The 21,938-nt window shown below is 36.3% G+C and overlaps 1 protein-coding gene across 1 annotated transcript in view; it reads left to right on the top strand.

Moving 5' to 3' along the window:
* ARHGAP15 (Rho GTPase activating protein 15) overlaps nucleotides 1–21,938 on the top strand; it is a 449,292-nt gene that overhangs the window by 249,872 nt on the left and 177,482 nt on the right. The window contains exon 8 of the mRNA XM_070957014.1: nucleotides 12,667–12,789. Within this exon, the coding sequence (XP_070813115.1) occupies nucleotides 12,667–12,789 (123 nt within the window). The remainder of the gene's footprint in view (nucleotides 1–12,666; nucleotides 12,790–21,938) is intronic.

Below are 21,938 nucleotides of genomic sequence, written 5' to 3'. Positions count from 1 at the left end.
GGGATTCACTTACCTTCCCTACCGGTTCGCAAATGTGAGCAAATGGCTAAAGTGATGATGATGAACACACACACATATACATATACATATACATATACATATACATATACATATACATATACATATACATATACATATACATATATATAATGACCTACTATTTTGATCTTACTCTTATTTATCTGACACTTCTAGTAATACAGTAACTGGTATATATATATACCAGTTGTTGTATACACACACACACACACACACACACACACACACACACACACACACACCTCCATAATAATTCAGTTACTGTATTATCCATTAATAAAGTGTTCTCATTCTTTCCTTCTTTTTGCTTCCTATTTTGGGAAAAAACAAAAACTATTATATTTTTATCTATTTGCTAAAAAGCTTTCTATATAAATTTACACTTACTGAAGCAGAAAACATGATTTTTCAAGAGAACATAAAGTTGGGATAAATATCTGAGGTTTTCAGTGCTTATCAGGCTAAGACCTAAAGTAATACTGTATATACTCCCAAACTGTCAGTAGTGAATCCTGGCTCCAAATTAGTTTTTTTCAGGATTGAGAATGGGTTTAATTTAAGGATGTTGGGAAAAAAATACATTCTGTTTTTTTGATTTGAACTAACTTCATCCATTTCTCTGCCATCTGCATGTTTAGACTGAAGTAAGTTTATCTGCTGCATTACTGGAAAATGGGATTTTTTTTTTGTTCTGCAACTTTAAATGTGTAGATTCTGATCCATAAAGCAGTTGGAAATAAAGCTAGTTTTAAAAATCCAATACCGATATCTTTTGTAATATTCCTGGTGGTGGCTGGTCCACATTGCATTTACCACTGCCTCTGATTGGTGGTTCACCTTTCTTCTTTAACCCTTCTGATCACTACAAAGCACCAATTTTATCATTTTTCTTAGCTTTTGGAACAGAAGGGGCAGAACTGAATTTCATTTGGTTGTTGAATTGAATTGAATTTTTTTTAAAGCTGCTAGGTGAAATTCTCCAATCTTCTAGAACTTCTGTTGTTCAAAAATGTTTTAATAATTTAATTGACATAGAGATTACGTGATAAAGTAGACAATCAAATGTAATAATAACTGTATTGAAAACCAAGATAAGACCTTTGATTACACATTCCTCAATTACTTTAAAATTATTTCTTTAGGAAAAGGTAATAACTCTAAGAGACAAGACAATGGCCAGTATGCAAGGTATCATGAAATTATTACCCAATGATATGTGCTATTGTTGAAGAACCCTATGATAATGGCAAAACATATTGCTTAATAGCCCCCAAATCAAAAAGAAAAATAAAACATAAAATGACAAGAAGACATTAATAAGTGAGAATAGACCAAAAGAGTAATTGTATCTTAAATAGTTTTCCAAAAAGTCAACATTTCTTAATTGATCAGTGTGCTGTGCTAATGTATGACTTTAACTTTTTCAAAATTAAAGGGGAAATACCATATGTCTCTTCTCAAATCCTGGAAACCACTGTAATAAAGGCATTGGCCTGAGTAGAAAGCCATACTAAGAGACTGATCTCAATCTCTCTTGATGTCTACATGTTTCTCCCATACAAAAAGGGCAACCAGTAGAATCCCCAGGCAGCAGTATCATAAGCCACACAGAAAATATCATGTCTCATCTTTAGATTGTCTAACTCACAGTCTGTTTTGTGCAGTACAGGTAATCATTGACTTACAATCATTCATTGACCAGTTGAAGTTATAACAGTACCCCCCCCCCCCAAATGACCATTTTTCACACTTATGACTGTTGCAGCATCCCGGTGGTCATGTGATCAAAATTCAGACACTTGGCAGCTGACATGTATTTATGTCAGTTAATTAAACTACCTAAACAGAGATACATGATGGTGAAGAACAATTAAAGCAAGGAATCGTAGCCTTGAGAGTACAGCAGGTAAATTACCCAGCCTCTTAATCTGGGAGTGGTTTCATATGTTATTAAAGAGATGGGAAGCAGACGTGTGAGTAACTGCTAGAGTGTTCAAAATGATAAGAGGCATGAACGTGAAAATCCCAAGTGAGAGACACAAATCTTTTCCAAGCATTTTAAGAAAAATACATCCTGTTAACTATTTAACCTTTAAGTATGGAAGATGCTAAATTTGGACTTTTGAGTATTTATTTGTACCAGATCTAATAGTAAGGTCTTTCCCCCCCCTCCATCTCTAGTACTTAAGAAGCACTAAAATAAAATGAAGATCAGTTTCTTATATATGATTGATTGATTATGTGCCATTATATAGTTGTCAATTCTTAGTGACCACATAGATATATTTTCTTTGTGATGATCTGCCCCAACTTCATCTTTCAGCTCTTCCTATGGTGCGCTCATCCCCACTGTAACTGAGTCCATCTAACTTCTGCTGGTTGTTCTCTTCTCCTTTTTCTTTCCACCTTTCACAGTAGTAGAGTCTTCTTCAGAGCGTTAGATCTTCACATAATACAAGTCCAGAGTAGGACAGTTTGAGCTTGGTCATTTGTGCCCTGACTATAAACCCTTTGTTATTTGTTTGATGATCCATTGTGTTTGTTTTCTTGAGTGTGCACTGTGCATGGTATTCTCAGGAGCCTTCTCCAATAGCAAAGTTCAAAAGGATCAATAGTCTTTCTAACCAGTTTCTTCAAAGTCCAATTTTTGCTTGTTTAGAACACAGAATATTGTTTGTAGTTATAAACACATCATGGTATTTGATTAACTTTCCCAAGACTTTGGAAATATATGCTCTACCAAGTTCCAGGCTGCAGTGTAGTATGTTTTGACTGCTTGTTCCTTTACTGCTGATGGTTGATTCTAAAAGCAAGAAGCTTTCCACCTCTTTGATATCTCCGTTGTCAGTTCTACCTGTTGTTCTACCTGTTGTTCTACCTGTTGTCATGAGTTTGGCCTTTTTTATATTTAATATTAGTTCCATTTCTTATAATTCATCCTGACTTTTATTATGAGAGCCTTAAGGTCCTATGATTGCTATTTAGTCTCACAAAGAAGTAGGTGTCAGATTTGATATGGCTGTTTTCTCAGTCTTTGGGGCATAAGTGTACCTATATGGACGTCTCTTCCACCAGGAATGCTTCGCTGTGGCAAACTCTATTTTCAATGGATTGTACAATCTTGTTCGCCACTAGTTATCTATCACCAATCACTTTTCTATTGAAAAAAAAAACAAATTTAATAACAAAAGTACCTAAAATCTGCCTATTTCACAGAAAGGCAATATAGAAACACCTATGGAATAGTAACTTTGTTGTAAGGTACTGTTTACTTCTATTCAGTAAACAGTAATCACTGATCCTGATTTCTTTTCAGAACAAGTACAAAATTTTCCTTTTTAAAAAAACAATCTTTTTATGACATATATTTTGCTTGCTTGATTATCATATTGGTACAAAATTACGTGGATCCAAGCAGTGGTGAAATTCATTTTTTTTTTTGCTACCAGTTCTGTGGGCGTGGCTTGGTGGGCGTGGCTTGGTGGGTGTGGCAGGGGAAGGATACTGCAAAATCTCCATTGCCACCCCACTCCTGGGGGAAGGGTATTGCAAAATCTCCATTCCTACCCCACTCTGGCGCCAGCCAAAGGTGGCATTTGCTGGTTCTCCAAACTACTCAAAATTTCCACTACTGGTTCTCCAGAATCTGTCAGAACCTGCTGGATTTCACCCCTGGATCCAAGTACACTGTTTTTGCCTTTCTTTCTTCCACAATCGTACTAATTCTGCCATAAGCAATTCTACAGTTCGGTTATAAAACATCTTTTGTAAAAACTGATTTCAGTATGTTTCAAATAGTTTAAACTCAACTCCATTACAACTTTTTATATCTTCATAATATAGATGTGAGAGGATTAGGTCTTGGTTTTCAGTATTTCTCTCAGCAAATCATATACATTTTTGTCTCTTTGCTTTCCTGTTTTCCTTGCTGCTGGTATATTTTTCCTATGATAAGTGTCACCCTGTCACTCTTCTCACATATTTCAGAGCTAATTAAGATAAACGGTGATTATATGTCAGCACTGATTTGCAGGAACAACTACAATTTGGCATCTTTTCCAGTTCAGAGAAGGCTCTTGGTGAGGAAATGATATGAGTTCTTATGTTACATGCATGCAGATCCAGTGGGTAGAATTCTATTTGCAGTAAGTGGAAAGTCAAGGAGAAGTCAAGAGACAAGTGACAACCAATAAAGTGACTTCTGGTTAATTGTTTTTTCTGCCATTAACATCAGAGGAATTCAGTTGGCATTCCAACAATCCCCGTCATAAAGGCTCCAAGAAGTAGAGTGTGGGTGAGAGATATGTGAATGTGTGTGTGTGTGTGTGTGTTTATTAAGAAAATTTATATAGCCACCCAACTCATTTTCGGTGACTCTGAACAGCTCACAAAAGTAAAATTCCAATACAAAACCCAATAAACACCCATCCTTCTGGCAACAACAATCAAACCAACCACTTTATGGGCTTCCTATTACCTTGGGGTCCCTGGCCCATTGGCCAAACCATATCTTCAGGGCCTTTTGAAAGAATGTCAAAGTGGAGGCCAATCTGATTAACATGGGAATGATGTTCCACAGGGGTAGAATCACTACAGAGAAAGCCCTTCTTCTTGGTCTTAAGGAGACAGACCTCCTTAAGAGAGGGAAACCCATAACTGCCTCGCTGCTTTGGTAGGTTGGGAAGATATAACTGGGAAAAGACAGTCCTTCAAATAACCTGACCAGGCCATCCAGGGCTTTAAAGATGACAACCACAATCTTGAATTGGACTTGGAAGTAAATTGGCAGCCAATGTAGCTTCAATATACACATATACAGTACATGTGCATACAGTAGAAAGGCATAAGCAATTCTGTTACTTTTCTGCTATTTTTATTTCTGCAAAATTTCTCAGTTTACTGACTTCAATTTCCCTTTAGTCTCAAAATTCACAAATTCAGCAGAAGACTTTGATGAAATTTCCATTTACTTTTTGTATACATGTTTTGTCCATCCTATTTCCTCATTATGTATTTGTTTATTAAACAACTTTTGCAAGTCATAGGAAAAGCTTACCTTCCAATGTACATACACATTTTGGACTTTCTAACAGATTGAACAAGTCAAAAATCAATGTGTTAGGCTACCTTCTATTGCGTGGCTTCAGAGTTCCTCTGTTTGCAAACTAATGACAACAGATTTAAAATTTCAGAATTGCGTTGACAAAGTCAGCATTTTAAGAAAGTTATCTACATGATTCATTGTAATTGCAAAACAGAGACAAATGTTTTTTGATCAATTGGTATAATATTTATTTATTTATTTATTTATTTATTTATTTATTTATTTATTTATTTATTTATTTATCAGACTTATATGCTGCCCTTTCTCCACAAGGACTCAGGGCAGCTCACAGCAATAAGCAACAACAAGTCCAAATTAAAATTCAAACAATAAAAGAATCTAAAATTCCCATTAAAACCTCTTCAGTCCAGGCCAGCCTGGCAAAACAACCATGTTTTAAGGTCACGGCGGAAAGAGCGAAGGTCGGGGGCCACCCGGAGCTCCAAGGGGAACTGATTCCAGAGGGTAGGTGCGCCTACAGAGAAGGCTCACTCTCTAGGGGCCGTCAGCCAACATTGCTTGGCCGACGGAACCCCAAGTAGACCCTCTCTGTGTGAGCGCACCGGGCGATGGGGAGCTGTTGCTGGCTGCAGGTGATCCACCAGATACCCCGGGCCTAAGCCATGTAGGGCTTTATAGGTAATCACCAACACCTTGAACCTCTTGAATATCTATGGTACATTAGGAATAGTACAGCAAGATGAACTTTAAGAGCATCTTTGTCTTTCCTGCAAAAAAGTTATAAATCACAACTTTAATCATTTCTAATGAGCAAAGCAAATGGCCATATTTATGACCAAGGATCACCGGTGGTATCATTTAATACATCTGGCGGACATCAGGTTGCCGAAAAGTATTTTAAATTAAGCTCTTCCTGGGGATACAAAAGTGCTTTTAAATAAGTGATGTATATAATTAAATGCAACATCTATATTTCTTACAATAGAGATGCAAATATTTGGTGGAGCATGTAGCACATGCTATTCTGGGTGTCCTAATCAAGGGATAGTTTGCTGCTGTAATGTATTTCAGTTAGAAAAGTGGCACTTTAAAGAAATTGGTTTTGCTATACACATGATGTGAAACAATCAATAATGCTTTAGTTTGACAAGCTCTGTCAATATCCATTGTCACAGTTCAGAAAGTCATTAATGGATGGTTCTTCAAATCCAGTGCTTCCAACACATGTTCAGAACACTGAGATAACACTAGATTAATTTGGAATTAATCAGAGATGGTAAACCCTTGGGTTAGAATAAATGTTTTGTAAATTGTGAAATGAGAGTTCTTTGGGAAATAAACATATAACCATGCTACAATGACATACTTTCTCTACTATTGAAATACTGTACTGTGACCCAATTGCCTCTGACCATTATTCCTGCCTGAATTCTGCTACAAAATCTTTTTTAAAAAGTGACAGACCAGCATCATCAGTATTTTATATTTGGATCCAATACCAATTCTCTTCGTACAGACTTCTCAAAGTAAAGCGAAATATTACTGTACCTTTAATAGACCAATATGGTCAGAACGTTTTTATGCAGATATTTACATTATTCACTTGTTATAATCACCCATCCAAACCCATTCCAAATGAAAGCTGTCTTGAAACACTCAAGAGTTCACCAGTAGTTTTGGATTTCATGCTAATATCACAGTTCATTAACAAGATTAGATTGTTCATTTGCTTCATCCTATCAAGCTTGCTTTTTAAAAAGTTTTATGTTATGGAATTACAGGCAACACAACTTGTGCAGTATTACCCTGTAACAAATTGCTGTGATTTAGATTACAGAGAAACACAGTTAGAGGTGTGCAAAACATTTTGAGGAGAAGTGTGGATCTCTATCCCATTCTCTACCTGCCTTGCTGGGTAACTAGTTTAATAAGATTCTTAGAACAAGGGTGTCAAACTTGATTCCATTGAGGGCCACATCAGGGTTGTGTTTGACCTGGGGCGGGGGGAGCTGGGGAGCATGGCCAGGGTGGGTGTGGCCATCTCAGTGTCACTGGCTCTGTTTTCACTGACAGAGGGCTGCAGGAGGCGGTCACTGCCAAAAACGGAGTCCGGGTGGGCCATGCATGGCCTCCCTGTGCTCCATTTTCACTGGCAGAGGCACCGCAGGCCGGTCCTTCACTGTTTCCAGGGAAGCCATAAGGGCCAGATCTAAGCACCCCATGGCCAGAAATGGCCCGTGGGCCTTGAGCTTGACACTCCTGCCTTAGAAGAAATGAATGCTTTGTTGTATTGTAAGTTCTATAGAAGCATCTAGAAAAAGTTAATTTCTGAGATGGCTTTTCTGAGATGGTGGTAATAGTGTTCAAAAATTGTATATATACATCATAATAAGCTTTCTTAGAATTGTCTAGGGCCAAATTCACTAATTTTGTAAGATATTACAAAATGTAAGAAATACAAAAGCCCACTTTTGTATTTATATCTCTGCAGATTGCCATACAGAATTTTGCTAGATTTTGCCAAATGCTGGAATGCATAGCTGATAAATCCATATCATGCATCATAATACTCTAACCCCATTAGCATCCTGTTCTAATGTTTTCAAAAATGTTCCAATATTCATTCTTATATTACTGTTAGTGTTCTAATATAAATATGGGCTGTTCTTACTAGAAGCTTACTAGAAGCTTACTAGAAGCTGATTTCAACATGGATTATTTTGATCTTTGTTTTGAGGCCAAAAAATAATGACCAGTAGGATCAAACTGGTTCCTATGTCAGAAAGAACTGCTATTTTGAAGTCAGAATTTGATGTTTCAGGGTTGACTTCAAAACTAGTTATACATTTGGCTAAAATGTGAAACAGGCCATAACTAAAATTATACTACAGGCAATCCTTGACTTATGACCACAAGTGAGCCCAAAATTTCCATTGCTAAATAAGACCATTGTTAAGTGAATTTTATGACCTTACTTGCCACACAGTTGTTAAGTGAATCAGTTCAGTTGATAAGTTAGTAACATGAATGTTAAGTAAATCTGGCTTCCCCATTGACTTTGCTTGTCAGAAGGTTGCAAAAGGTATTTTTTTTAAAACATTGCAGGATATTGCAACCAGTATAAATACACACCAGTTGCCAAGCATTTGAATTTTAATCCTGTGACCACAGAGATGCTGCAAAGTCACTTTTCTCAGTGTGGTTATAACTTCAAATAGTCACTAAAAGAAAGGTTATAAGCTAAGGACTACCTGTGTGGCGTATTCAGTAAAGCAGATACAACCTTCAGTACTACCCACTCCAATATGAATAGGCTATTTCCTTTTTTTAAAAAAGTGTGAGATCTGTCCAAATTAATAATCTCAAATTAATAATAATTGGATATTTATGGAACTTGGCATTAGATGCAAAGCTATTATTCAATTTAAGGTACAGATGATCTTCATGTCACACCCATGAGTGGGAAGGATGTAGATCAGGGCTGTTAAACTCACGGCCCGTGGGCCAGATGCGTCACATGCTGGCCACATCCATGCCCAGTTTAGCAAATATGTCTCAATATGTCACGTGATGACACCATGATGACGCGAGCTTGACACCCCTGATGTAGATGGAGAAACTCCATACTGAAATACTTGGTGAATCTTTATATTGTGGTTATCCTATTATATGGAATCTTGTTAAACTAAAACTAATCAGTAGATGTCAAACAGTACAACTGGCTGTTCAGGAGAATTATGAGGTAGGCTCTGCCCAACCAAAGTTAAATGCTTGGAAATTCATCTTAACGTGCTTTATTTAGATATGAATATGTGCAACTAGATAAGTAGGTACAAAGAGAACATGGCCATTAAACACTGAAGAAATAATTCTATATAATACCCTTATCCCGTCAAGTTTGTAGCTAGGTCAAGTAATGTTGATCTGTTTCACTTTATGCCATACAGCTGAGTTCCTTGGAATTTTTGCATATTACTGCCAAGAGTTGTTCCCATTTGAACCCAGAGGTTTTAAAATAGAACTCATGAACAAAAGAGCCAGCCATTCACAGGACACTAACCTCTGTATTCTATGATAAATCATCCTAAGAATGCTATCATTAAAAATGTGAATTTTTATTTATTTTTTCCTACGTAATGGATTATTGTCCCATGCTGTGAGTGTTCCAGTAAAAAGTGTCCTTTTATATGTCCTTTGTGATTACTAACATGCAGAAATATGTGTGGGGTCAGTCCAGTGCTGTGGGAAAATGGACTAGCCCTCTGTTCAAATCAGCAGTGAAATCAGAAGCAAAATATGCTGCGATTATCATAGGCATGTAGTTAAATGTTGTTTCCCTTAATTGGCTATACTGTATTTATTTAAAATGAAAAAATGTGGCACATTTTTATCCCTAGAGAGCAACAAAGTGAAAAACTTTTGTATGTGTGTGTGTTATTTTGGTTATTGCTTTCAAAGTTATAACATAAGCAGGGTACCTTTGAATTTTCATGTTTCTAAATAGGCTTCTTGAACTTGCCCTATTTATAAGAATGGGCATATTTGAATATCCTGTTCCATGTTTCTTCTCTCAAAAAATACACTTTCTTTTCTTTTTAAATAAGATGTGTAATATGTTGCAAGTTTTGTTTCTAAACGTATTACATCTTGTGTTATTTCTACTAGCATCATCACTTACCCAAAGCATAAAGGTAATAGAGTTTTTACCGAATGCAATCAAGAGTGGTTAACAAACGTTTATGGAAAACTTTAGAGGACTCTGAATAAGATTATGCTTCTTGGATTCATAAAAATTGGATTATTAGATATGCCAATTCTACCTTTTCTCTTTTTAGTATAAATATCTAGTGTAGAAAAGAGTTTTTACATTCCTTTTTTTGCTAGTTTAAGGCTATGATTTCTCTTAAGCATCTTGGATATGGTAGCTTCATAATGTTCCTTTCCTACTTTTACTCTTTTTGTCAAAGAACTAAATATTATCAGTTTAAATGTTCATTAATATGAATATGAAAAAATAATATTGACAGAATAACAGAGTTGGGAGAGACATTGGAGGTCTTCTAGTCCAACCTCCTGCTCAAGCAGGAAACCCTATACCATTTCAGACACTTGACTGTCCACTCTCTTCTTTAAAAAACCCCAATTTTGGAGCATCCACAACTTCTGGAGGCAAGACGTTCCATTGATTAATTTTTCAACTGTCAGAAAATTCCTCCTTAATTCTAGGTTGCTTCTCTCCTTGATTAGTTTCCATCCATTGCTTCTTGTTCTGCTTTTAGGTGTTTGGAGAAAAGGATGACCCACACTTATTTGTGGCAGCCCCTTAGATATTGCAACACTGCTATCATGTCAACTTAGTCCTTCTTTTCATTAAACTCACCATACCCAAATCTGTCTTTCTGTCTTTCTGTCTTTCTGTCTTTCTGTCTTTCTGTCTTTCTGTCTTTCTCTCTTTCTGTCTGTCTGTCTGTCTGTCTGTCTGTCTCTCATATTTTATTTTATATAAAAAGATGGGACTTGTTTATGGGCAACACATGTATACACATCAACTCTTATTTTATAATTTAGAATTGAAAGTGTTTCTCTTCGTTAAGAAATATTTGTTTTACCTAGCCATCATTTGTACAATGAATAATCTATTTCTTCAATCAGAATAGAGTTGAAAGGGATCTTGGAGGACTTCTAGTCCAACCCCCTGTTCAAGCAGAAGACCCTATACCATTTCAGATAGGTGCTTGTCCAATCTCTTCTTTAAAACCTCCAGTGATGAAGCACTTACAACGTCTGAAGGCCAGCTGTTCCACTGGTTCATTGTCCTCAGGAAGTTTCTCCTTAATTCCAGGTTGCTTCTCTCCTTCATTAGTTTCCATCCATTGCTTCTTGTCTTCCTTTCTGGTGCTTTGGAAAATAAGTTGACCCACTCTTCTTTGTGGCAACCTTTCAAATACTGGAATACTGCTATCATGTCACCCCTAGTCCTTCTTTTCACTAGACTGACCCTACCCAATTTCTGCAACTGTTCTTCATATGTTTTTGTCTCCAGGCCCTTAATCATCTTAGTTGCTCTTCTTTGCACTTTTTCCAAAGTCTCAACATCCTTTTTTGTAATGTGGGGACCAAAACTGGATGCAGTATTCTAGGTGTGGTCTTACTAAGGATTTATAAAGTGGTACTAATACTTCATGTGATTTTAATTTTATGCCTCTGTTTATACAACCAAGGACTGTATTAGTTTTTTTGGCTGCTACCTCACACTGCTGGCTCATGTTGAAGTGATTGTCCACTAGGACTCCAAGGCCCGTCTCATAGTTACTGTTTTTGAGCCAGGTTTCACCTAATCTGTATTTGTACCTTTGATTTTTCCTGCCTAGGTGTAAACCCTTGCTTTCCTCCACATTAAATTTCATTTTGTTGGATAGGCCCATTGTTTAAGTCTGTCAAGATCTTTTTGGAACCTGAGCTTGTCTTCTGGCATATTGGCTATTCCTGCAGTTTAGTGTCATCTGAAAATCTGAGGAGTTTCCCTTTTATTCCCTCATCTAAGTCATTTATGAAGATATTGAAGAGTGGAACCTTGTGGAACCCCACTGCTTCCTTCCTTCCATATACATACAGTACCATTAGGGACTACTCATCAAGTACAATTTGTAAGCCAGGAGTTCCCTAGGTCAGCTCTTTTCCAAACCTCTGGTAGTTCCCCGGTGCTCCAGGATTTTTTAAAGATATGGAACAATGGTTCTGAGATAACATTTGCCAGCTCCTTCAGAACTCTGGGATGTAATCCATCAGGTCTTAATGATTTATATTCATCAAGATCAGACAACCATTTTCTTGCTTATTTTAATTTTCTTTCTACTCTGTCTTTTACAGTTATGTGTTTGGTAGGTTGGGGTATAGTTTGTTTTCTCATGAAGACTGATGCAAAGAATGAGTTAAACAGCTCTGCTTTCTCTCTACTGCCTGTTACTTCCTTGCCATCTTCTCTCTTTAGTGGACTGACTGTTTCCTTGACTTTTTTCTTGTTATTTATAAATTGAAAGATTTTTTTTATTATTATCTTTGACTTTTGTTGTACTTCTTTGTTCATTCTGAGCCCTTGCTTTCCTGATTTCATCTTTGCAGATTTGGGCTATCTGCTGACATTCTGCCTTAGTTATGTGTCCTTCATTCTTGGCTCATTCTTAGTTATGTGCCCCTCATTCTTGGTAAATAACCTCAGGTGTCTCCCAAAATTGCAACACTGTCAGTCCACTGTTTCAGTTGTCTAGGAAATGATGAACAGCACATTTTAATTTTAAATGGAAGACTGAGCGTGCCAGAGTTATGAACTTTGAGGATGAATTCAAAATTTACACATATATTGGTGGCTGTCCAATAATATGAACCATTGCTGATAGAATTCTCAGCTCACAATGTTTATTTATAATCATATTAATTAGATGATACCACACAGAGAGTATTGAATGAAGACATAGGCAAATGTTCTACAGATTTCTAGCAAAGCTTTCTGTTTTTTAAAAAATAATAACATCATTTACAATGTTTATTTGGTATTTCTTCAGTTTTCAGGCTGAACTACAGCAAGTCCGATACAAATGACAGAAGCCAAGTTAAGAGCAGATTAAAGAAGTTTATCACTCGAAGACCTTCTCTGAAAACTTTGCAAGAAAAGGGAATCATTAAAGGTGGGTTGTTCTCTTAAATGATTTTACTTCTGATGGAATAATAGGTTGATGTTTCTCCTTTTTTAAAACTATTCATCTTCCTTACATCGTTTTGTTTATGCTGAACATCAAAGAAATATTTTAGGTTGGGTTTTTTTTACAGAAATCATCTAATGATCTATTCCCAAATGCATAAGGAGATACTGTCAAAGATAAATCAGGGTAAGATCATCAAAAACCCTGCCCCACAAATTCTCAGACCTCATGGAAATTGAGAAAAATGCACAAAGCTATCAGTTGTGGACTTTACTGCATGTGCATTGTGTGTGTGTTCTATGGGCTTCAAAGTTCCTCTAGAAATTAAAAAAAAAGAGGACTTTGAAGTGAGGGACGTGCTCAGGAAGCAATACCGTTAATATCAGAGGTGACCCTAGTATGCAAATTGTCTGCACTCATATTAGTGATAATGATTTTGCAAGAAATCTCAGAGTTTCAGGGCAGTTTAATTTCCACTTATCAGGAGTATTTTCACCCCAATGTGAACAGAGTAGGCATAGGATATGATCTTGTTTTTCAGAGCTATATTGTCCAGCTAAATTGGTTGAACAGATCTAGTTGTGTGTTAAATTTTAATGTAGTTGGAGAAAAAACATTAGTATGCAAGTTGGCTTGGCTTCCCAACTCAACATGATGGGTGTTGATATGTGTATATATAGTATTAGTACATGTGTGTGCAACAAAGCTTTTACATTAGCTTTCTTGAGCAGGGCAGCTGGTAGCTATTGAAGGAAAAAATCTTCAGAAATGGATTTCTTCCAGCTAGTTTATAGGAGGGTACATGTGGTTTATGTACACATATTGAGCGTGATCCAAAGCTTAATGTGCTTAATGGTACACAAAGGACACCCAATAAACAGAGTCTTTTTATCCTTTTTATGGGCTTTACAATGGTAGGAAAAATCTTTATATGTGTATAACATACTGCTTCATGGAAATACATACATGGTTTCTATGCTGCCTGAGTTTATATGAACTTTCTCTTCCATGTGATGGAACTGCTCAAATGTGAAAAAAAAATAAGTTTACGCCGGAAATGATGGCTCAGTAGAACATATTTCTTATTGTTTCTTATTTATGGACATGTCTGATATTGTGGAAGTCTTTGACTATGAGAGCAAGGTTGATTTTTATCTCATTTTATAAAACCTTCCGCATAACATTTGCCCAGTCACCAGTGAGTATATGTTTAAACCACAACTGATCATGTAAATTAGGTAGTTAAAGGCTCTTTGGCGCCAGCTGTGCACAGCCACAGTATACTGGATGTTCTGGTTGTGTTCCAGCAATTTTGAACTAATGGAAGGGTTTCATCCACTGCAAATGAGGGCAGTTCCACAGAGGGAAGAAAATAGAAAGATCCAAGAAACAGTGAAGGTGGATATTCATTTCCTGATTTCCTCTAATCCACAGAGATTATGAATGGCGACCATTTTACACTGATGCAGTCCCATTATAGTCACAGAATGTATGATATTTAAAGAAGGAATCTCTTGGTACAATTTACTTCTTATTCCTTCTAATTACAGCAGTCAAGGACCTAGAGATGAACTTCTCTTAGTAGTATAAAAACCAATTTTCTGGCATCTTTAAAAAATAAATAAATTCACTAATCCAAATTATATCTAATAGTGACTATTGCTTTATTCATTGAATTTCTAGTAGTACCTATTCAAAAAACTCAGTTTTGGTGAAAAGGATGTAATAACCTCTAATTGATAGTTATCACTGGTAAGAAATGACAGAAATTCCAAATCCACCTTACTGTTTTGTGTCATTAGCAGTCACTGTCGCAATATGAAACATATCCTTATTAGTGCTGGTAATTGCACAGCAATGGATGTATGGCAATATGAATTACCACTGTGGAAATTATTCTTGTCTACTTATTCCACCTGTTAAAATCCTGTAAAATGAAAAGGTGACAGGTTTTTTTGGCTTGTGATTAGAAATCCTGTTTATTTGTTTTTTTTAAATGTTTTAACATGTACCATTGTCAAAATGTAATATTTAAACTGGTCTATTTGAGACATTGCGGCCAATGAATATTAGAATTAATTCAACATTTTCTTTATCAGCTGTACAAAAATATGCCTAAATTCTCTCTTTCAGTAACTTGGAGAGAGTCAGTTTAACATCAGTGGTGAAAAGGCACTGATCTAGAAACCAGGCTACTGTGAATTCTGATCTTATTTAGAAGCCAAATGGGTGACTTCAGCACCCTGGTGGCAAAGTGGTTAAATGCAGTACTGCAGGCAAACTGTGCCCAGAGCCTGGAGTTTGATCCTGAAAGGCTCAAGATTGACTCAGCCTTCCATCCTTCTGAGGTCAGTAAAATGAGGAGCCAGATTATTAGGGGCAATATTCTGACTCTGTAAACCACTCAGAGAGTAAAAGCAGTAATAGGGCAGTATATAAACCTAACTACTATTGCTATTGCTATTCAAGCCAAAGATTAGGCTATGGGAAGCCATTTCCAGAATTGTTTCCAAGAAAACTGCAAACTTGTCCAGGCATTTTCAGGAGTCAACACTGACTTGAAAGCACACAGACACATAAACAAACATTCACCGAACTGCAGAGAACTCAATTCTTATGCATTCCTTTTTATGACCTTTGAACAATCTCTAATTTTTAAATCGTGTCCACTTTGGCAAAAAAAATAAAAAAAAATAAAAAAATGCATTTTCTCCTTTTTTGCCATTGTAGATTAAATTAGATGTAGATTATATTCCCATAGGGCAGTTTTGTAGGTATAATGCAAATTAAAGGAAGAAAATGATCTTAATTTTTTTTTTTTTTTTGGAAGATGAAAACAGATATTATCTTATCTGTTGTTTTAAGATGATGAACTCAAAAAGTCATGGCTGGGATCTCTGCTTGGATTTATCAGGTGCAAAGAATCAGGACCATTTCTTAGGTTGCTTCATGGCAGATTTATTCAAGTTTAAACACAAGAATCTAGTCAACTAATAGCACTAAATTGGCATTAGATAAGGGCCAACACAAGGACTGATGGTACACTGATGATAACCCCATCCTCCAGCTGTGCCTACTCTTCTCCTACAACATGTCAGAAAATTCAGCATGGTGGAATGGGCAGCCTCGCTCAAGTCCACGAGAGTTTTCCAGTAGATCAATACACTAGTGAAACTTGCCCAAGGATTGAAATAGGAAAAGGAATATTCTTTTATCATATTATGTCAAAGCCACAGAACTGAAAGGAATCTTGTAACTTATTGCTCATAATAAATCCTCTTTAATAAGCTTGTTGTACGTCAAACCCACCCCACCCCCGAAACTGGTAGCTAATCCCTTTAGTATGGGGGGATGTATATTGAAGTGAAGTGTAAACCATTTTAATTATTTATTTAGAACTTATTAATCAGTATAAAATTAATATGTGAAATCATATGATTCTCTTATCCAAGCTCAGTCCATGTAATCACTTGAACAGTTTTTCAGTTGTGGCATCCAAATGTTCATAGTTGTTTGTTAGAAATTTTATATTCACCCTGAAAACTAGCGGCCCATCAAGCACAATCTCACTGACTATGCATGGTGGACTTTTAGAAGGTGTCCTCTTGTACTGTTTGCATATAAATTCCAAATTGGTAGAATAGCAAGATACAAAATATTAGAAAATGGATTGCATTTGTTGAGGTTTGTCTCAAGTTGTGTAGTCTGATGGTTTATGTGTTGGCTTTGAACTTAGTTGAGGCTTAATGTATTGACTTACATTTTTGTATTGCTTTGCTTTTTTCAGTTTAATAAATTGTAGCTGATGAATCTCTATTGGTGTTTTTTAGGGATCAGATGTGATCCTTCCTAACAAATACAGATTCATTAGCATAACTCAATTCCATTTTCTAATGTGTCTCTGAAGAAAAAGCAGATGCAAGTATTTTCAAACAGACTTGCTTCAGAATGTTGATTTACCAGCATATAGTCTGGTTTTTATCTAAACAAGAATATGCTTTGCTTGTATGATCCATCCTTTTCCATGAAGTGTCAGGCTTTGCCATAGAGGCCCAGTCTTTTCTAGCAAGGGAATATTTCTCAAGAGCAAAAGCATGCTACTTTTCTACCATAAAGTTTCATGAGGATTAGGTTGCGGCCATGCAAATGAATTAAGATTTGTTAGCAGAGCTTAATTGCAATCTCCAATATGTCTATGTGAAATGCTCATTTTATAAGGTGCTTTCATTGTCTTCAGTACACTTTATCCCTTAATCTGTTCAAATGTTATGAAAATGCAGTTGCAATGCTTTCCCTGACAGCAAACACTTTTAAATGTTAATTTTTAAAGCTTGAATTAAAACATGTTAAGTAGAAACACAGATTAAAAATAAAACAGCTGGCCAAATTTCATATACTTGAAAGAATGATTTAATTTTTTTATAGGTGAATTAAGAGGATTGAGAAATTGTTTATTTCTACTGTTCTTCCTCCCTCCCTCTCTCCCTCCCTCCGTCTTTGTCAATAACAGCAGAAATGGTTTGGGCAGAGATTTTCTTACCTTTTTATCACAAGAACTAGTTTTCAAGAACAATTGTATACCTATTATTTGCCTCAGAAAGATCTCCAAGACAAAATTAAATCTAATTGTTGCTTTATCCAGTTGATGCTTGTCTACAAAAAAATTTCCAAATTGGATTAAAAATATAGATAATTACAATAAAGGTAATTTTTAAAATTTATAACAAAGCAAATTTAAAACTAATTGTAATTTAAAATAGAAGCTAAAACATAGAGAAAATTTAAGACACATCTTACACTATTGTCAATCAGGCCTTACTATAGCCTTATAATTTGCCACAAGTGCCAGGTCTTTGTAAGATTAGGATCGTAGAAATTATATGTGTGTTTCTCATAAGGCTCCTTATAACACTAACTTTGTATCATCTTTTTGTTTTAAATGCCTGATCAACACATTTCATCAACCTCTCATATACAGATTACAATTCCAGGATGCCTTAGATAATGCATACAATAGACAGAGATGAAACCAGATTCAGACATTCAACTGAATATATGCAGCATTCAAACTAAGGGGAGCACTTACAAAATCTGTCCCTTTTGCTTTCCAACTCCACACATTCATTGAGTGGTTTGTACCACTCAATTCATGTAAAAAGATTTACTTTCATGAATTGATCATCAAGTCTGCTTTATTAGAATCCAGGATCAGAATAAAAGTTGCACTTTATTTCAATCTCATGTGAGTGGAGCTTTCTTTGAAAGAATGACCTGAACTTGTAGAGGTAAAACATGTCTCTATTTCCAATCCTATCTGATGTCTTCAAACCATTCGTCCAGAGGTGGTATTCAGCAGGTTCTGACCAGTTCTAGAGAACTGGTAGTGGAAATTTTGAGTAGTTCGGAGAATCAGTAAATACCACCTCTGACTGCCCCTGCCCCCATCTATTCTCTGCCTCCTGAGTCCCAGCTGATTGGGACGAAATGGAGATTTTGCAGTAACCTTCCCCTGGAGTGGGGAGGGAATGCAGATTTTACAGTATCCATCCCCTGGAGTGGGGTTGGAATGGAGATTTTACAGTATCCTTCCCCTGCCACCCCACCAAGCCACACCCACCAAGCAATGCCATGCCCATAGAACCGGTAGTAAAAAATTTTGAATCCCACCACTGCATTTGTCTAAATGCTTGAAAAAGGCTATAGATAAAATGTCATTGTCCATTGACAGAGCTGTTTCCAGAAATAATCTGCTCTCAATGTAAAATGGCATTTTAACTATGTCTATCTGTCTTATCTATAGAGGCCTGTTCAGATATTCAATGTGTAAATGGGGGATGGCAAGTTATAGTCCTGACATCACATGTCATTTTCAGATTAATTCCAAAATCCTTTGCAAATAATGAATTTAGATAGTATGTCTTTTGCTCATCTTAAGTGATATACTTTTAAAATTTTGGCTATAGATAATGGCCACCTAAGATAGGCTTACTGTAGAGCAGGGGCATGGGAGTTTTGTTCAATTACTGATTCTCTGGAATTAATTGAAGAGGGGAATACTAGGTAGAAAATATAGACTTCAAACACACAAAATTATTTCAATTTAAAAAAATGCTTCTCATTAGTGATTTTTAAATATTTAACAGATTAATGACTTATTCCAAAATTACTATCAAGAAATTTATAGTTAATAAATAACAGAAAACTCAGTCTTAAAAAAAAAAAACCTCTGAAAACATACAACTTTCATAAAATATAGATTTAAAAATGGAAAAATAAAACAATATTCCATACAATCTTTGTGTATTGGGTCTTTTTCTTTTTGTTTTGAAAACAAACATGACAAATTTTAATTTCATTAATTTATTAGTTGTAAAATAAATTAAAAGTAGCTTTATGACACTGCCTATAACATATATCAGATGCCTCCTATTTTTAGATGGTATTTCTTGATTACAATTCTATTTATTAAATTGTTTTAATCTTATAAGTCTCAATATACCATTTCAGGGATATGCAACAGACTCAGATCTATATAAATAATGACACAAGTTATTCTGTTGAGGAAAGAAGGTAACTCACAAAACCCAGTTACAGTTAAAGATCACATGACTATGATACACTACAGTTTTCTTTACATATTTCATCCTTTCATAACACTAAGCCAATCAACATGTCAGTGTTTGGAACATGTCAGTGTTTGGTAACCTTAATTTATAATAGAGACTTCAGTCCAAAAATCAAACACTGTAGTACAAACTCTTTTTGAGCGTAGGTTGGCTCATCCAAGTCCAAAGCACAATCTGATGACATTCCAACCTCCATTGCCCATAGTCTTGAATAGTCTAGAGTAGAGTAGAGTAGAGTAGAGTAGAGTAGAGTAGAGTAGAGTAGAGTAGAGTAGAGTAGAGTAGAGTAGAGTAGAGTAGAGTAGAGTAGAGTAGAGTAGAGTGTCAAGTTTCCGAAAGATGCCCACTTCAATTCACTTCAGTTCTCCTTCCCTCCTGCTCATGGCAACTTGAAAACTTTGCAAATTGACATAGAGTAGAGTAGAGTAGAGTAGAGTAGAGTAGAGTAGAGTAGAGTAGAGTAGAGTAGAGTAGAATAGAATAGAATAGAATAGAATAGAATAGAATAGAATAGAATAGGAATAGAATTTACAACCATTCTTTGAAAAAAAAAAGGACTAAAACAGTGAGTTATGACTGTTGTTCACTCCTATGACTGTTGCAGTATCCCCATGATCATGTGATCACAATTCAGACTCTTGGCAATGGGCTTATATGTATGACAGTGGAGAAACCAGATTCACTTTACAACTGTGTTACTAACTTAACAACTGTGGCAAGAAAAGTTGTAAAATGGGGCAAAACTCACTTAACTGTCTTGTTTAACAGCATAAATTTTGGGCTCAATTGTGGTTGTAAATCGAGAACTACCTGTATTCCCAAATAGTCCTTCTGGGCTGCTAGCCATTGAAGGGTCTCCACTGTGTCCTTTTTTTCAGCAGACTAATGTTGGAGCAGGATTTGTGAATCAGGCTCTGATTCTGTGTTGTTTGAAATCTTGTTGTACAAGCAATTAATGCCTGCCTGCCTAACGATTCCAGTAGTTTACACACACCTGAGATGTTCCTGCTAGTTTGTAATTAACCAAAGGAAGGGAAAAGAAAAAGAAAAAATAACCACATAGCCATTTCCTCAGCAGAAAAATTCTAGCCCCTTTAAAACTGGGGGGTGGGGGAGGGAGGGGAATAAAGTGAAAGAGAGGGTTTTTTCTTCTTCTTCTCTCTCCCTTCAGTTAATAGCTCCAGGCAGACAGCCAAGAACCATTTAACAGGCGAATACTTAGTTGCGATAACAAAACAGCATGAATGCAGTCAGCACAGAAACAATAAACACTTACAGATCATACAGATTAACAGAGTTGGAAGGGAACTAGTAGGTGACCTAGTCCAGTCCCCTACCAGAGCAGGAGACCCTACACCATTTCTGACAAATGGCAGTCCAGTCTCTTCTTGAAATCCTCCAGTGATGAAGCTCCCACAACTTCTGAAGGCAAGCTGTTCCATTGGTTGATTGTTCTCAGTGTCAAAAAAATTCTCCTTATTTCCAGGTTGAATCTCTCCTTGTTCTTGACAGGATTAGGCCAGGGAAGGAGTTTTAAAAATGTTAATACAGAGCAAGAGTTTCTTGTCAGAGTTCTTGTGTCTTTTTAAATACACGTTCTAATTAGCAGAATTGATTTTATTAATTTGGAATAGGGCTGCAATGCTGTTTCTATGTTTATGTATTTTGATCCTGCATTATCAGCATTTAAGAGTTAGCTTACAGTATTAGACTGTAAAGATTTCAAATTATCTTGTAACTGTGTTGCTTGTGTGTGATAGAGCACCCACAGCTTCTGAAGGCAAACTATTCCATTGGTTGATTGGTTTCCCCTTAGAAAATTTCTTCTTAGTCCTAGGTTGCTTCTCTCTTTGGTTGGTTTCCATCCATTGTTTCTTGTCATGCCTTTTGGTGCTTTGGAAAATAGATTGACCCCCTCATTTTTGTAGGAGCCCCTCAAATTTCCTGACAGAACAATTAATCAGTGGAACAACTTGTCTCCAAAAGTTGTAAATGCTCCAACATTGGAAGTTTTTAAGAAGAGTTTGGATAACCATTTGTCTAAAATGGTATAGGGTTTCCTGCCTAAGCAGGGGGTTGGACTAGAAGACCTTCAAGGTCCCTTCCAACTCTGTTATTCTATTCTAAATATTGGAACACTGCTATTTTATTGTGCTATTTTATTGTGAGTTGGACTAAGGAGAAATTTCCTAAAGGTAAAACCAATCAAGTTGGCCACACCCACCCAGTCACATGACCACCTAGCTGGTCATTAGGGCAGAAAACCGATTGTTAAATTATTTGAATCCCATCACTGGATGTATGTGTAGGAAGGAGGGCAGGGGTGAAATCCAGCAGGTTCTGACAGGTTCTGGAGAACCGGTAGCGGAAATTTTGAGTAGTTGGGAGAACTGGCAAATACCACCTCTGGCTGGTCCCAGAATGTGGTGGGAATGGAGATTTTGCAATATCCTTCCCCTGCCACGCCCACCAAGCCACGCCCACAGAACCGGTAGGGACAAATTTTGA

The sequence above is a fragment of the Pituophis catenifer genome, unplaced genomic scaffold (assembly GCF_029215685.1).
Source record: "Pituophis catenifer annectens isolate HBS135680 unplaced genomic scaffold, rPitCat1.0.hap2 SCAF_1, whole genome shotgun sequence".
Classification (NCBI taxonomy): domain Eukaryota; kingdom Metazoa; phylum Chordata; class Lepidosauria; order Squamata; family Colubridae; genus Pituophis; species Pituophis catenifer.
The sequence above is the reverse complement of the archived record's forward strand: the minus strand, read 5'-3'. Positions and strand labels throughout refer to the sequence as shown.